We start from the raw sequence: 16,058 nt of genomic DNA on the forward strand, positions 1-16,058 counted from the left end.
ACCCTCATGACATAATTCCCCACAAAGGCCCCACTTCCAAATAGCATCACACTGCAGGATAGTTTTCAGCATATGAATTCGGTGGGGGCAGGGAAGCTGGACACACAGTCCATAGTCTATGGACATACAGCCTACAGCAGCCAGTTTGGGAGACAAACCATGAGAGACTGTGGAGTCTGAGAAACAAACTGAGAGTTTTGGAGGGGAGGGGGGTGGCAGGTTGGGTGAGCCTGGTGGTGGGTATTAAGGAAGGCACAGATTGCATGGAGCACTGAGTGGGACGCATGAACAACGAATCTTGGAACACTGAAAAAATAAAATAAAAATAAAATAAAATAATAGAACAGCATAATCCAGCATAGAACAGACTAGAAAATCTCCATGTAAACCCTACGAGTAATGTTTTATGGTTTGTTTGTTTCAAATGCATAACATGTGTGTTGGTGTGTGACAGCCTGTGCTTACGTGGCGTGAGAGTGTGTGCACAGAGCTGCTTCCTAAAACGTATTTCTTAGGATCACGGTGAAAGGAATCTGAAAGCCACGGTGGGCAAGCGAACACAAGTTTTCAAGCTGGTGGGCTATGAAAGGAAGCAGAGCAATGGAAAGTAGCTGGACGTTATGGGTGGTTCAACAGGGGAGGTTTTTGATTTTTTTTTTCCCCTTCTGTATCTTAAGTCTGTAGGTTCTGGATCATGTTCGTGGGCTGATGGAAGAGAAGTGAACGGAGAAGCAGAGTTTGGGAAGCAGGTTGGGGTGCTGCTTCCACTTGGGGTGGAAGTGAGCACACGAGTGGGATATGCTGGGCACTGATTACACACACAGGGTAGTGTGAGTGTGAGTGTGAGTGTGTGTGTGTGTGTGTGTGTGCATGGGGGAAGGTATTCCTGTGCTGAGAGTGTGTGTGATGTGACAAGGCAGCTGAGCAGAGCAGGCTGGCCAACGGACCGCAGGACAAAGCTCTGGCAGCAGGTGCTTCTGGGGTTCAGGAAAGACAAGGGGGTGAAAGTGATCTAGGAGGTGAGACTTCTCCGGAGTGTCGGGTGGACCCAGGGATAGACGCTGAAAGGGGCAAGGAGCAAAAGGGGCACTGGGGAAACGGGATTCCCTGCAGAGGGGACGTGGGGAGAAAGGGGAAGAGTTCTGGGAAAGGGAACAGAGGAGGGACAGGCACAGACCTTTAAATTCTAGTCTGGAGTGGAAAGTGGGATACCAAGTTGACACCTTCTTACTGAAGGTCAAGTTACAGGTAGACAGAGTAATAACGTCTAAAGGCCTCTGTTTACTAGGTACTAGTCTATAAATCATACAGTTATTTCCTAACTTATTCATCATAACAACCTTATACGGTAGCTTTTACTTAATGAACTTATTTTACATTTACAGATAGTGAAACTGAGACACAAAGTGTTAAGAAATTTGCTGGAATGGGACGCCTGGGTGGCTTCATCAGGTAAAAGGCTGCCTTCAGCTCAGGTCGTGTTCTCAGGGTCTTGGGCTCGAGTCCTGCATTGGGCTCCCTGCTCAGCGGGGAGCCCACTTCTCCCTCGCACTCTGCTGCTCCCTTTGCTTGTGCTCTCTTTCCCTCCCCCCACTCTCTGTCAAATAAATAAATAAATAATCTTAAAAAAAAAAAAAAAGAAAGAAAAGAAAAGAAAAAAAAATTGCTGGAGGTCACAAAACTAGCAGGTGGTAAAGCAGAGCTTCAAATCCTGCCCCAGAGGCCATGTCTTAACCATTACTAGTCCATACCAAACTCCCACGGTAGGCTGCTCTATGGTAGACAGCACATAGTTATTCCAGACGTGACTGGTCCACAAAAGGGAAAGCATGATTTGGAAAATAGCATCTTTGTCTTATAGTGCCTCAAACGTTTGCTATTTGGTCTGAATTATATACCCACAAGTCATTTTTGAGTATGTGCTGTGTGCTAGGCATGCTACTGAAATTGGTTAAGGCATTGCCCATAAAACCTCTAGTAAACACACTTGTATTGACTGACTGAGAAGAGTAGCAAAACTTCTTTGACCCTGGACTAACTTTTAAGTTAAAATGTATCATCACCGAGACAATACGTTATATGTGAAGACAGATCTTGGTTCACACTTTATCTCTGTCATTTATTGCTGTGTGTACCTTGGCTAAGATGCTCATTTTTTTTTTTTAGACCGTAGTGTTTCCATAATTAAAATGGCAGAACACTGATAGGGGCCCAAGAAAGAAGAGAAAAAAAGATGAGCTTGCTTAATTGGCTTGAAATGACCCTATTTTGATTTACCAAATTGCATTGAATAAGATCACACATTTCTGCTGAAATAAGAAAAGAAATGAATACAGACCAACAAGTCACCAAGCGACTCACAAAGGACGGAAAGGCCTGTGGTCGAGCGCCACGGTTCTTCACCCGGGGACGACGCCTGGAACTTGAGTTCTCTGGCATGGTGTCCACGCTCTGTAGGTAGATTATTACATACTAATAACTATTTTGTATTTTCTTACTACTTTGCATCATTGACCTCCCTCATATTTTAAGGTTGCTTATCATTGGGAAAAGAAGGAGTTTTCTTCTTAAATTCTTTCCGGTTGTCTGCATGGCCATGGAGCTGTAATGGCCCTACTACCACTTAGAGCTGCCCCAAGGGGTGTCCCTCATTTCTCGGCCCACCACCACTTTAAACTGTTGGACTCCTCTTCTCAGCAACATGCCACCATCGCTCCATGGCCCTGAGGGAGGAGTGAATGTGGACCATCTTTCTGTGACTGCCTTGTCCATAGGTACCACCCCCCACCATGCTTTCTGAAGGGCGGAGTCATGAAAGAAGGGGGCCTCCAGCTGTCCACCAAACGGTAGGACACGACGCTCCCCTTGCCCACAGGAGAAGCAGCTGTACTCGTTAGGAGCCCTTTTTTTTTTAATTTTTTTTATTTTATTTATTTATTTGACAGAGAGAAATCATAAGTAGATGGAGAGGCAGGCAGAGAGAGAGGGAAGCAGGCTCTCTGCTGAGCAGAGAGCCCGATGCGGGACTCGATCCCAGGACTCTGAGATCATGACCTGAGCTGAAGGCAGCAGCTTAACCCACTGAGCCATCCAGGCGCCCCGTTAGGAGCCCTTTTGGATGCAAATCTCACTCACAGTGGCTGAAAGGGTAGGAACATTTATTATTTCCCTACAAGAAAATCAGACATAGGTGTCCTAGGGTTGAGTCAACATCACCATCAAGGCCCATCTTCTGGGTATCCTCCTACTCAACCTCCTTCAGCATGTTGGCTTCTGAGGTGCTTTTTTCTAAGTTGAAAACTAGTTGACATATCAGTTTTAGGGTACAACATTGTGACCCATCAGTGGTACACATATTGCAATGCTTATCACAGTAAGTGTGGCTACTATCTGTCACCACACAACGTGATAACAATATTAACTATATACCTTAAGCTGTACTTTTTCATCCCCATGACTTATTTATTCTATAACTTATTTCGTAACTGGAAATTTGTACCTTTTAATCCCCTTCCTCTATTTCACCCATCCCCCACCCACCTCCACTTTGACCACCACTCCCCCAGAATTCTGTTTCCATTTTGTTGTAGTGATTTTGTTTTTCAGGTTCCATATATGAGTGAAATCATGAACTCTTTGTCTTTCTCTGACTGACTTATTCCACTTAGCATAAGACGCTTGAGGTCCATCCACGTAGTCATGAATGGCAAGATCTCATTCTTTTTATGGCTCAGAATATTCCATTGTATGTGTGTTTCACATTTTCTTTATCCATTCATCTATTAATGGACACTTCGGTTGCTTCTGTATCTTCGCTATTGTAAACAATGCCACAATAAACGTAGGGGTGCATATGCTTTTCCAAATTAGCGTTTTTGTTTTCTTCTGGAAAATACCCACCTGGGATGGAGTCCCACATCAGACTTCCCGCTCAGCAGGGAGTCTGCTTCTCCCTCTGCCTGCTGCTCCTCCTGCTTCTTGTGCTCTCTCTCGCTCTGACAAATAGATATATAAAATCTTAAAAAAAAAAAAAAAGGAAAGAAAGAAAAGAAAGAGAGAAGGAAGGAAGAAAAGAAGAAAGAAAATATCCAGAAGGGTAATAACTAGGTTATATGGTACTTCACCTGCTAGTTTTTTCCTCTACTGTTTTCCACAGTGGTTGTACCAATTTAGGTTTCCACCAAGAGTGTACAAGGGTTCCTTTTCCTCCACAATCTCACCAACACTTGTTACTTCTTACCTTTTTGGTACTAGCCATTCTGACTGGTGTGAGTAATGTCTCATTGTGGTTTTAATATGCATTTCTCTGATAATTAGTGATGTCGAGCATCTTTTCATGTATCTGTTGGCCGTCTGAATGGTCTTCTTTTGGAAGAATGCCTTTTCAGGTCCTCTCCCTATTTTTCTAAGCAGATTATTTATGGTTTTTTTGTTGTATAAATTCTTTATATATTTTGGATTCTAACCCCTGTTCAGATATATCGTTTGCAAGTCAAGATCTAGCTGCTAAGCGTGAATTTCATTGTACAATAATATCATTGCTTCCATGCCCTTTCCGTGGAGAAAGGATTTTGCTAAGAAAGGCAAGTCCAGCCAGATGAAGGACTGGCATTGCTTTGGCTTTGCTGCCCCCTCGTGGCCAATTTGAGGTATAATAGACTGCCTATAACCAGCCCGCAATGCGGGAGCTGGGAGAGGTCCTTGGTCCCAAGCACATCCTGATTGACCAGCACTCAGGGGAAGGCACAGTCTGTTTCTACCGCACTCTCTCTGCTAGTGGTGAACATCCACTTTAGGAAACCACTGAGCTAGTCCAATTCTTTCATTAGACTAATGGGAAAACCATTGCCCCGAGAGGGGGATGGATCTCTAAGGCAGACAGCTAGGGGAGGAGCCAGTAACTCAGGTCTCTAGACCCCAACACTCTTTCCACTGTGTCCTGCCCAAAGCAAGCCTGCCAGGCAAGCTAACCTCCAGAGACCACCTGGACTCACCTGCCAACCAGGGAGGGGATCCCTGGTTGGACCCTCATAATGGCGCATTCAATGTTTTAAAAAGCAGCCTGTTCCTTGTTTGTGACCTTAGTTAGTTTCCACTCGTCTGGAGCCCAGGCCCACCCCTCTGCGTCCTCCCCTTTTGGACTAGTTCCATCCTCTGAGGTCCCACTGCTCCAGCCTCCGACCCAGCGGAGATTATGGGGTTAAAGAAGTCGGCGCTGGCAGGACAAGGAAAATCGGGGAAGTGTTTCATGGCATCAGCTCACTCTGCACACTGCCCCTCCCTGAGTCCTGCAAGCCCGGTGTGGTTAGGCCCCCTTCACTCCAGGGGGGTTGAGACCTAGGAACAGCCTTAACCTGTTCACGCTCACATATCAGTTCGTGTCAAGGTGGGTGAAAACCGTGCCCTTGATTAATGGACTGAGAAGCCAACTTCGGGGAACTCAAACCAGGAGCTAGTGGTGGGAGCAGGGGGCCGGGTGGGCAGCCTGGCTACCGTTTGCTTTCTGAAAACCTTATTATGAAGAATAGCGTTCACAGAAGGAAATGCAGAAAAAGCAAAGACAGCTCCATGACCTATGTCAGCCAAGTCAGGGGATAGGAGGATGACAGCATCCCAAGGCCCTTTCCCCTTCCTGACCACCACCCTTGCTCTCTCTACAGTTCCTCATCGATGCAGGCATGCAGCCCCGAATGGTAGTGTGCACTTTGTAGAAACGGAATCTTATTTCAGCATCCTTTTGGGTCTGGCTGCATTCAACTCAGTATCTACTCATTCAACTCAACATTCAACTCAATATCTACTCACAAATATGTTTCCTCCAGTAGGACACTGACCTACCACAATTTTGTTCGTCCTTTTGTCAGTGGATGTGTGGGTTGTTTCTAGGTTTTGTTAGAGTGAACACTAGAACTGCTGTGAACAATTGTGTACCTATTTCTTGGCATATGTATGTATGTGTGTGTGTGTGTGTGTGTGTGTCTGTATTTCTCTTGGGTGTATGAGTATAGTGATGGAGCTGTCTCTACCAATTTGGGCTGACCAAATTGAGCTGTCATAACTAAGTCCCACAGACTGGGAGGCTTAAAACAAGAGAGGTATTCTCTGACAGTTTTAGAAGTTAGAAGCCTAAAAGACCTGTTAAGGAGTCAGCAGGTCTCTGCTCCCTTTGAGACTCAAGGGAGGATCTTGCCTCTTCTCAGCTTCTGGGGGAAGCAAGGAACACCTGTGATTCATGCTTGTTAGAGCTTCCAGCTCGGCCACTATGATCTCCGCCTCTGTTTTCACACGGAGTTCTTCCCTCGTATCTACACACCGTCTTCTTATAAGGACCAGCCGTATTGCACGAAGGGCTCACCCTACTCCAGGATGACCTCATCTGGACTAAGATACCATTTCTACATAGGGTCATATGTGGAGGTTCAGGGGGTGAGGACTTCCACATGTCCTTCTTGGGGGACACCACTCAATCCATAATAACAACTAAGAATAGAATTGCTGAGCGGTCCTATCAGATCCTGAGAAAGGGTGTGAGTGTAGATAGCTAATTGGTGCTGTGGGGTCAGGAAGCAGGACTGAGGGTGGCACTGGGACCAGGGTGAGCCAAGTGAGGGGCCGGGAGCACATGATGTGAGGTGGACTCACTCTCAAGGGTGTGCCCTCGCTGCTCGTCCTCGTGCAGCTCTGAGAGAAGGAGTAGATGAAGGTCACCAGGAAGGGAGAAAGCCAGTGAAGAGCTCCTTGATTGGCACTATGGGCCACTAGACCCAGTCTCACCGGGAGCCTCTAGAGAGCCCTGGAGACTGCCTCCCACTCATCCCGTGGAGGCTGGGAATGCCGGGCATCCTTCCACTGACTGCTTATTTGCCGTGGGTCATCCCTCAGGCCATTGAATCCCCTGCGCGCTGCTGTGAACCTTCCGTGGCACTGGAGAACAGTCTCGGGCAGGGAAGCAGGGACACATGGGGGCTTGCACTGGAATACTGTCAGCATGCCAGGTGTTTGCCACAGCTTGTGCCTTGCAGTGCTCAGACCGGTCATTTGGTGCATCGAGTCTATTCTGTTACTGAAAGTCCAAGGCAGCTGCTGGTCAAATTTCCAAAGAAAAGACTCTGAATGGGAGGGTTACTGGAACAAGCTAGCCTCCTTGCTATAGTTGGCCCCAGGGCCATCACCGATCCTCAGCATCCTTTCCTCAGTCCTGCATTCTGTGATACCCTCAGCCAGCACTTCGTTCCTGGAGGCTCTGAGCAACTGTCTACCTTGGCCTTGTCGGGCTGTGGTGGCAGCAAAGGCCCATTCACAGTTATCACCAGGCCCCTGGAAATGACCGGGAGATATCTCGAGAGTTCCCCAAGTCCAGACACTCTTGCTCCTGCTCTCATGGAACAGGCTAGCTCCCCATCATAATCAGGGTCAGTGACCCTGCCAGCGTCTGAAGTCCCAAGTGATCTCACTGCAGATGTAGTTTTAAAGCAGTGGTAAAAGTGCTAGAAGAAGAGAAGTACCCCTCCTCCTGCCTTCTTGCCCATACGCACAGGGACAGGCACTTCTAATTTTGCAGAACCTAAAGTTGTAGGGCAGGAATCAAGAAATTCCCCAGGTGGGTTGCTGGAGGGAGCCATTCCTACTTCTCCTCCTCAGTTCCCAGACTTACACATTCTAGTTGTTGGGCACCCAGCAACAAATAGTGGCCAGTGGTTGAACATGAACCATTTCCTGGAAAGCAGTGCTCCAACACAGAACGGCTTTCTCAAGCTGGTGCCTTGAGTCTTTAAGAGGACAGGTCAGCCTCCACTTGACCAGTAGGAACGAGTGGATCCCGTTGTCACGTGTCCTCGGTCAAGTTCCCTTCTCCAGGAAATAGGTCCTTTGGTCTGAGATGCTACAGTTCTTTGCAGTAAAGCAAGCATGTGCTGGGTTTATTTGGGGAATAAACTGTTGTTTATGAACTGTTGTCGGTTCCTGTTCTTTGTCTTAATGACAATGGCAGTTACGTTTCAGCATCTGCTAGAGAAATCTCAGTTTCCTTCCCCATTGGCTATGTTTCACCATTTGCATTTCTAAATACATTCAAAATCATCTCGTCAATGCCATAAACTGTGTTGGACTTTCAAGTGGGATTGCGTCAAATCTGTAGTCCGTTTTGGAAAAACTGACACCTTCACAACACTGATTCTTCTAATTCACAAACACAATATTTATCTCCACATGTGTTTGGGTCTTCCTCAATCTCTCTCCACAATGTTTTACACGTTTCCATGTGGGAGGCTTGCCCATCTTGTATTTCATTTATTCCTAGGTATTAGATATTTTTGATGCTTTTAAACTGGTACCTTTGAAATTCTTAAACTTGGGCTGCATAAAGATGTTGACTATTTTTTATTTTTTTCAAGTAGCTTCTACCTCCTCTGTGGGACTTGAACTCACAACCTGGAGATCAAGAGTTGCATGCTCTACCGACTGAGCCAGCCAGACGCCCCTGTTCAGTTAATTCTCATGTATTGATTTTGTATCCAGCTGATGTATTCAACTCACTATTTATAATAATGTCTGCAAATTCTTTCAGATTATCTTAAGTACATAATGTTATCTGTGAATAAAAAGGGTAATTTTCCAACCTAAGGAGACTGTAGCAGAAAGGGCGTGGGTTTTAGAAGTGGATACTGTGGTTTGAAGTCCTCATGCCCTTCACCTATGCTGACCCTACATCCTCGAGAACATGAGAACAAGACTGTGTAGCAATGGGTAGAACAGATACTCAACATGGGAGATCTTAGGAATTCAGGGTATCTAGTTGCCGAACCATGGCACCAGCTCCCCTTCGTTCTTTCTGACTGGCAGGAAAAACCGCCTCTATAGAACATCTGGATTCTCTCTCCCTCGGGCTGGGCCATTGTGGTGCCTGATAGACGCTGAGCCGCTCACATCACTGGCCGCGGAGTCAGCCGTGGAGGGTCTATTTCACAGAGAACCCACAGGCCTCGCTTCAAGCCTTTAAAGTTTTTGTTGTTGCTGTTCAAAGTGAAGGCTGAGAGGTGATCTCATCTGCCACGGCCTGTGCCCTGCGATGGCTGCCAGCTGCTCGGTGGAACCGGGCCCCTAAGGTCAGAAGCAGCCCAGCAAGGCAGGCTTTGGATTTGGAAGACGGGGCTGGAATTCCCAACTCCCAGCCTTCTTAGCTGACGGGATCCTTGGCAAGTGGTTTTCTCTGCTCCTGTTTCCTTCACTTGTAAAATGGAAGTAGGAATATTTATCTCCTCAGGGTCTTTTTGTGGATTATACTGGAGTGTTTGGGAAAGCAATTTGGCTATTAATAGGTATTCAATACATTAAAAAACAAAACAAAACAAAAACTTTGCCTGTGCCAAGAAGTCCGTTGGCGGTCTTCCCGGACACCGATGGGGCTTGCTGCTGCCAGCGCGGCGGAGGACACACATCACCGGCATGCCCGGGGAGGAGGTTACAAATCAAGACCCTCGGGCCACACCCTGGACCTTTCCACCAGAATCTGCATTCCCACAGGATCGCCAAGGACTCATCAAGTTTCAGAGGAGTCCCAAGGTTTGTGTTTCCAATAAGCCCCACACAAGGAGCAGAAAGTTAGAGGAGAAACTGTCGACGACTTTGCGACGAAGGTAGGTCTGCTAGAGTTACGGGCTCTCCCTGCTGTCTATCCTTCTCCAGAACGGCTGCTGTTGCCATGCAGTCGAACTCCGACGAGGACTTGCTCGAGCACAGAAAAGCCAAACCACTAATCTGAATAAATAAGCATCAATTTTATTGAATCATGAATAATTTAAGACTGGTACAATCATCGGCTTTATTCTCTATGACGTGGGGGCGTGATCTCCAGTAGATCATTGGCAAATCCAAAAACCTCATGACAAATGAAAATTAAATAGGGAGAGGCCGGGAGGGAAAGAGGAAGGAAACATACCGTACACAAAATACTCAATTCCTAGTTTTCTCTTTAAAAATGGCTAGAAAAAATTCATCAAAATGCAGCACTTTAATCGATTATTTACAATTTCTATGTTACAATGAAAAAATGTACATCTTATAGGACATATTTCATCAACTGCTCCACTGGAAACAACTAGATTAAAACAGCAAACCTTCCATTTAATATCCACGAAGTTGGATTCTTTTCCTTTTGAAGTAGATTCGCCATGATCAAATTTGAGTCCACAGAATTTTGAAGTTGAAGCATCGACAGTGAAATAAAAAATGTCCCCAAGACACAACAAAGGTCTAGGCAAGTCTCATTCCTTGTCCCACCCCTCCCCCACCCCCAAACTTAAATTAAAAGATATTCCCATCTCATTTATGGCCTGTAGAATTCTTGGCAGTTTGGGAAGAAGACTTTTGGCTTCCATTGGTAACTCAACATAAATGTTGCATAGAATTTCATACATTTCAAAATTAGCCTAACTGTAGAAAAAGGCAAACTGGAAGCATTTCGGACAGAGCCCTAAATGAGTACAAAGTCACTTTGTCAAAGGTGAGTGACACTAAAGTAAAACATGACCAAAATTAGCAATGTGCATATCAGACAACCCTGCTTCCCGAAACTTTAGGAAGGACACGGAGTTGTGAATCCCACAAGGGCTACCCTACTTGAAATCACCGGTCCTTAGCCAGGTAGCACCAGGGACAGAGGTCTCGGTTCTGAACCTGGACCCAGCGGGAAGGGAAGTCTGGAGTAGAGGGGAGAAGACAGAGAAGACGAGAAAAAAGGAGGAAGGTTTCAAACAATATGAGCAGGTGTCTACTCACAAGGGGACTGGGAAAACTGCCCCCAAGGAGAAGTCCATTTTATCTCCTCCCAAATTCACAGTATGAGCGTGTAAGGTCATCGTTGGGAAACAGATTGAGAAGGACCACTCTTCAGGTTTACCAGAAGGCTCAGGGTGTGGCCCGTGGTCACAGGCTAAATTCATGGTTTGAAGTTTTTATGGGGAAAAAAAAAAAAAAAGAACACCAGAACAGAACAAGACACACTCACACACCCGGATGGCTAACGAAGGTTGCGCACAAGAGAGTCTGAGTTTACGCAGATGAGAGCAAGGACAGCACGGAGAGCTTTTCCATTCACTAGCTAAGGGGACACATTCTCCTTTTCCTCTAAGGAGGAAGAAAGTGGTATCATCCAATGTCATGTGAGCAGTTTCAGGTCAAGTTCTTGTGGTAAGAAAATGAGAAAAAAATGTACAGAGACAGACCTTCAGAAATAGAAAGTGTGAAAGGTGGAATAAAAACCCTGATCGTTAACGGAGACACCCCCACCGGGGCCTGATAGAGATTCTCTTCATAAAGCATAAACTAACAATGTACAGATATACCACTCTCTGTAAAGGAAATACCAATATGTTGAAGACACATCCTAGTAGGGTGTGTATCGGCAATGTCATGTGGACTTGGAACTTTTGCCTTTTCCTGCATCAGACAGATCACTGTCCAGGCAGAGTGTTAGTTGGAGACTGATAAGAATCTTAAAAAAAAAAAAAATGCATCTTTTTTTTTTTCTTCCTTTTTTCTTTTACCCATGGTCACGCATCCACACAGATGAGTCTTTTGGATGAGAAAAGTCACAGCAACTTGAGTCCTCCTAATGAGTGGATGACTTTTTAGCCCTGTTTGCTCTGATGGGGAAAACAAGAAAAAGAATAATGGACCCCAGGCAGGCACAACACTCGTAAATGAACACGGTTAGTACAAAACCAGTAAGGCATCGCTTTGGGAAGGTCAGCACCGAAGAGGTCAGGCAAGACTCGTCTGGACGGAGGCCGGGGCTTCTGGAAGGGAGCGGCCGCCGGCCCCTTGTGGAGTTGCGTCATGTTGGTTCTGAGAAAAGTGCAAGTCTTGTGCGAGGTGACCTCAGCACCCCACCTGAGGTTGGGGCTGGCACGCCTGAGGTGTCGATGTGCGTTCTGAAGCCTCGAGGACAAGAAGAAAAGGCAAGGTCCCGGCTCACCGGCGCGTGGAGGATGGGGTCCTGGTCCTCCTAGAAAGGACACGCCCACCCCCGGCCCCAGCAGGGCCCGGAGAGGTGTAAACCCGTGGGGATGGACAACCAAACAACCAGAACTCAGCAGGACCAAACCGAAACTCAACTCCTGCGGTTCTTTCTTTCACCAAAGGACTGATTCTGACCAAAGGTTGGGGGGGGGGGGCGCGGGGAGGAAAATCTTCAAAATCAAAGAGTCAGAAGAGGGCGGGGAAACTCAAACCTCATTTGCAAGGGGGTAACCAGTTCAAAACAGACCCATTCTCACCGGCCACAGTGTTTGCAGAAAGAAAAACCTGATTCACGGAGACAGGAGGAGGAGGGCGCAGACACGCGCGCGCTGTCCGCGCCGTGGTCCCATCCGCTCCTGCACGTTCCACTCACGCTCGGGGACCGACCGGAGGCTGCCGGGTCTGGGAGGTGTGGCTGAATGGGAACAGGCAAAAATACCCCTCGGGGAAGGAGAGCACCATTTAAAAAGCCAAACAAAACAGCAAGCGGGCTTCGCGTTTGCCTAAGGTGTCCCCTCGCGCTCTGCGCTCTGCTGAGTGGGACCGGGCCGCGCCCGCGCTCTTAGCACCAGCTCTCTCCGTGGCCCGCCGCGGGGAAGGCGGGGAGGCAGAGGCGGGCACCCACGGCAAGACCCAGCCAGGGGGTCGGTGTGGAGGGGCAGCTGTGTTGCCCGCATTTCCAGCTTGGCTCCAGTCTCTCTGCTCTGGGCAGCTCGCAGCACGATGCTGTTGGGTTTCAGAGCTCCAAGTGGGTTCTTGTTCTTGGTTTGTGTGTGTGTGTGTGTGTGTGTGTGTGTGTGTGTTTTCTTTATAAACCTTTCCATTTCAACGGTGATGATCCTTTCCCGAGAAGTAACTTCAGTGTCTTAGGGAGGTCACGGCAACAAGGCAAACGATAATGAAAATAAACAATGAGATAGTGCAGGTGTCACTGTGGAAGGCAGCGGTGCCAAGGCGGCTGGCCCGGGAGGCCCGCACCCAAGTCGAGGCTGGAGGACGAGGGGTCTGGGTATCCCTGCGGCTCTCACGCTGCGGCCGGGGGGCTGGCTCAGGAGGGCATCTTCAGGGGGTGCAGGGGACGCGCATGGAGCGGGGCACAGAGGGGAGAGGCAGGCAGGCTCCATGGCTGGCCCCTGTCACAGAGTAGACTCTAGGGACGAGTCGAGGATGTCATCCTGATGGCTGTTGCTGTTCGAGTCGCTGTCGTAGCTCTGGGGGCTGGAGTAGTTGGCCGCCTCCTGCAGCCTCATCAGCATGTTCATCTGGGGAGAGAGGGAGAACATGAGCGGCTTTCGGCCTGGCAGTCATCCGCCTCCGGACTTTTCCAGGCTCCTGCTCTGTCCTCCAGACTCACCCTGGGCTGCAGCCCACAGCAGAGGCCGTGGATGAAAAAACAAAACTGTGAACTTCAGGCCAGGCTTCCAGGTTTCCAATCCTGCCTCTAGCACTTAGGAGCCACATAACCTTGAGTAAGTTACTTCACCTTATTGTGTCTCGGCTTCTTCATTGGCCCCATGAGAACAATCGTACCTGTCCTACCACGTTATGGGTGTGGACTGAGTGAATACAAGCAGAGCACAGAAAACAAAAGAGGAAGTCTTCTACGAATCCAGTATTTATCTTGTATTTCCAAGTGACACACCTTACTCAAGCACAGCCCTCGGGCAGCGTGGAGATGCCCGTCCAGCCGCCTGGGCACCACTGATAAGTGAGGCACACGGCTCCCCCTTTGGACAGCAACAAGCCCATGCGGATGTCTGGCTCTAGCCAGAGGGCAGCCTGGAGCTGGCAACGCTCCCGCTCATGCTGAGGCCACCATCAGCCACAAGCAGAGCCACAAAGCGCAGAGGTGCCTGGATGCTGAGGCAGGAAACTCCAGGCAAGCTGCCTACCATATCTGTGCCCCCAAGTCCTCCTCTGCAGAGCGGAGAGAACAAGAGCACCTGTGTCTCACAGGGTCAAACGACAGGAGGAGCCTCAGACCCGCCAAACAGGGGTTGGTGCGTAGGAAGTTCTCAATAAAGGACATCTGCCATCATCACCATCATTTGTTTAAAAAGTTTAAAGAATGTTCTGAGACCTTCCCTGCCTACAGTCTGTTGGTTATTTGTTTGCCAGTGAAAGGGGAAGTAGGAATGAATTTTATTTACAACTGTAAATTGTGTCTTTTTGATTCTATGTAGCAAGTTAGTTAGAAAGAAGGGTGTCTCTGAGCTAGGGCCAAGATGCGAAGCAGCTGGGCATGAAATCCAGCTGCTTCCCAGTCAGCTGCCTCTCAGGATGCCTCATGGTCTCCTGCCAGGGTGCAGAACCACCATCAGCGGGGCCTATTGGTGTAGCCACGACTGGGTAAAAGGTGGAGCCAAAGCTCAACAGGCAATCCTGGGCAGCGATTATTCACTCATCAAACAGCCCCAGTGTATTTACAGGGTATATTCTCGAACAAAAAACGAGTCAGTCCTCTTCTCCCAGAGGTCTCAGTCTCATGAGGGAGAGAGAGACCGGTCAGCAAGAGACAGCGGGCCCTGGGCAGGGAGAAATACCAAGTATCTATTTGTTATGTGGGGGTGACTGCCCAACACAGCTCACTTCTGGGGACCTGGGGTTGGAGGGAGAGTTCTGTGTAATGGTTCCAAGAGCTCCAGGCTTTACCTAAATGCCCTTATGTTTAGTCAGGGACACAAATACTCCTGCGTAAGAGAAGAGGTTCTGGGGACGAGGGAGCCATGTTTTCCTCTAGAGATCTCCTAAATTCTATTTTTTATGTAAGGAAAGAGCTCATGAGCTTGCAGCTACAAAAACATCTCCATGACTCTGGCTGTGGCCATAATTCATGTTGGATGTGGCTGTTCCTTTCTTCTGCAAACACTCCCACTTAAAATATAGTTCCTGCTGAAGAAAAGCTCCCAGGACCACAGCTCCTTCCTGCCAGTCAGAAGGATGTCAGACAACTCACAGCAGCAGTGATGATGATGATGATGGTGATGATATTTATCAAGCAAATCAATTAGTCATCAGGGAAAGAACAACAAGTCAGCTGTCTTTTAATCCTGCTGCATCCCTTATGAACGTGTTCTTTCATTAAGTAATGCAAGGGGGGCCTGGGTGGCTCAGTGGGGTAAGCCTCTGCCTTTGGCTCCGGTCATGATTCTCAGTGCCCTGGGATCAAGCCCCTCATCGGGCTCTCTGCTCAGCAGGGAGCCTGCTTCCCCCTCTCTCTCTGCCTGCCTCTCTGCTACTTGTGATCTCTGTCAAATAAAATAAATAAAATCTAAAAAAAAAAAAAAAAGAACTTAAAAAAAAGTAACGCACGTCCTATTTTCTGCTGTGTTGTTCCTCTTGCCTTAGCTGCCAAGGGAGCTCAAGGGTAAACTGAAGGCATGATAATGGTCACCTAAGTGTGGGAGGCTCTGGGATATGTGCTTCCACCTTCTTTAATAGAGTTTTCGATTTATTAGGTCTAATTTCACAGTTTCACGTAGGCAGAGAACACTGTAATTATAGTGTTAGTATCCCTGTCCAGGCTCTTCTCAAAGGGCCTTTATTTGTTCTTGTAATGATGGGGGTAAGTAAAAAGCTCAGGCAATGTTACCCAGACTTAGCTCAGGTCGCTGGCCCTGGGACCTGTATTCAGGCTGCCCTGTCCCTGGGAGCCCCTCGTGGCCTCAGACCTCTCTGTGCCAATGCTCCTGATCTGTTGGCTCGACCTTCTGCTCCTTAGCAACAGAGAGCTGCCTCTGCTTGGTCACTAGTGGGAGAGATGAATGGGGCAGGACAGCACGTGATAAAGGTGGCACTCTAGTCAGAGGGCAAAGAGTGGGAGAGGGGTGTCGAGGTTGGAAAAAAATCACATTCGTAACCTTTTACCTTACACCGGAACAAATGTCAGAGGGTTCAAGGCTGTAGTGAGAAACTGACATCATGAGAGAGCATGTTAGCAAAAGTGTGACTAACCTTGGGGTCGGTCCAGCCTTCCAAAGTGAGACCCTGGCTCGGTCCCGTCTCTGTTCCCAGCATGCCTTGCGTCACAACCAATACAC

At 47.9% G+C, this 16,058-nt stretch overlaps 1 protein-coding gene across 12 annotated transcripts in view; it reads right to left on the reverse strand.

Annotated features, from left to right (window-relative positions):
* Positions 1–9,757: 9,757 nt before the first annotated feature.
* NAV2 (neuron navigator 2) overlaps positions 9,758–16,058 on the reverse strand; it is a 397,156-nt gene continuing 390,855 nt past the window's right edge. For all 12 annotated transcript variants that reach the window (XM_045066131.1, XM_004752128.3, XM_045066132.1 and 9 more), the window contains one exon: positions 9,758–13,280. In XM_045066131.1, coding sequence (XP_044922066.1) covers positions 13,155–13,280 — 126 coding nt within the window. In that variant the 3' untranslated portion in view covers positions 9,758–13,154. The remainder of the gene's footprint in view (positions 13,281–16,058) is intronic.

The sequence above is a fragment of the Mustela putorius genome, unplaced genomic scaffold (assembly GCF_011764305.1).
Source record: "Mustela putorius furo isolate JIRA1106 unplaced genomic scaffold, ASM1176430v1.1 tig00003859_pilon_pilon_pilon, whole genome shotgun sequence".
NCBI lineage: Eukaryota > Metazoa > Chordata > Mammalia > Carnivora > Mustelidae > Mustela > Mustela putorius.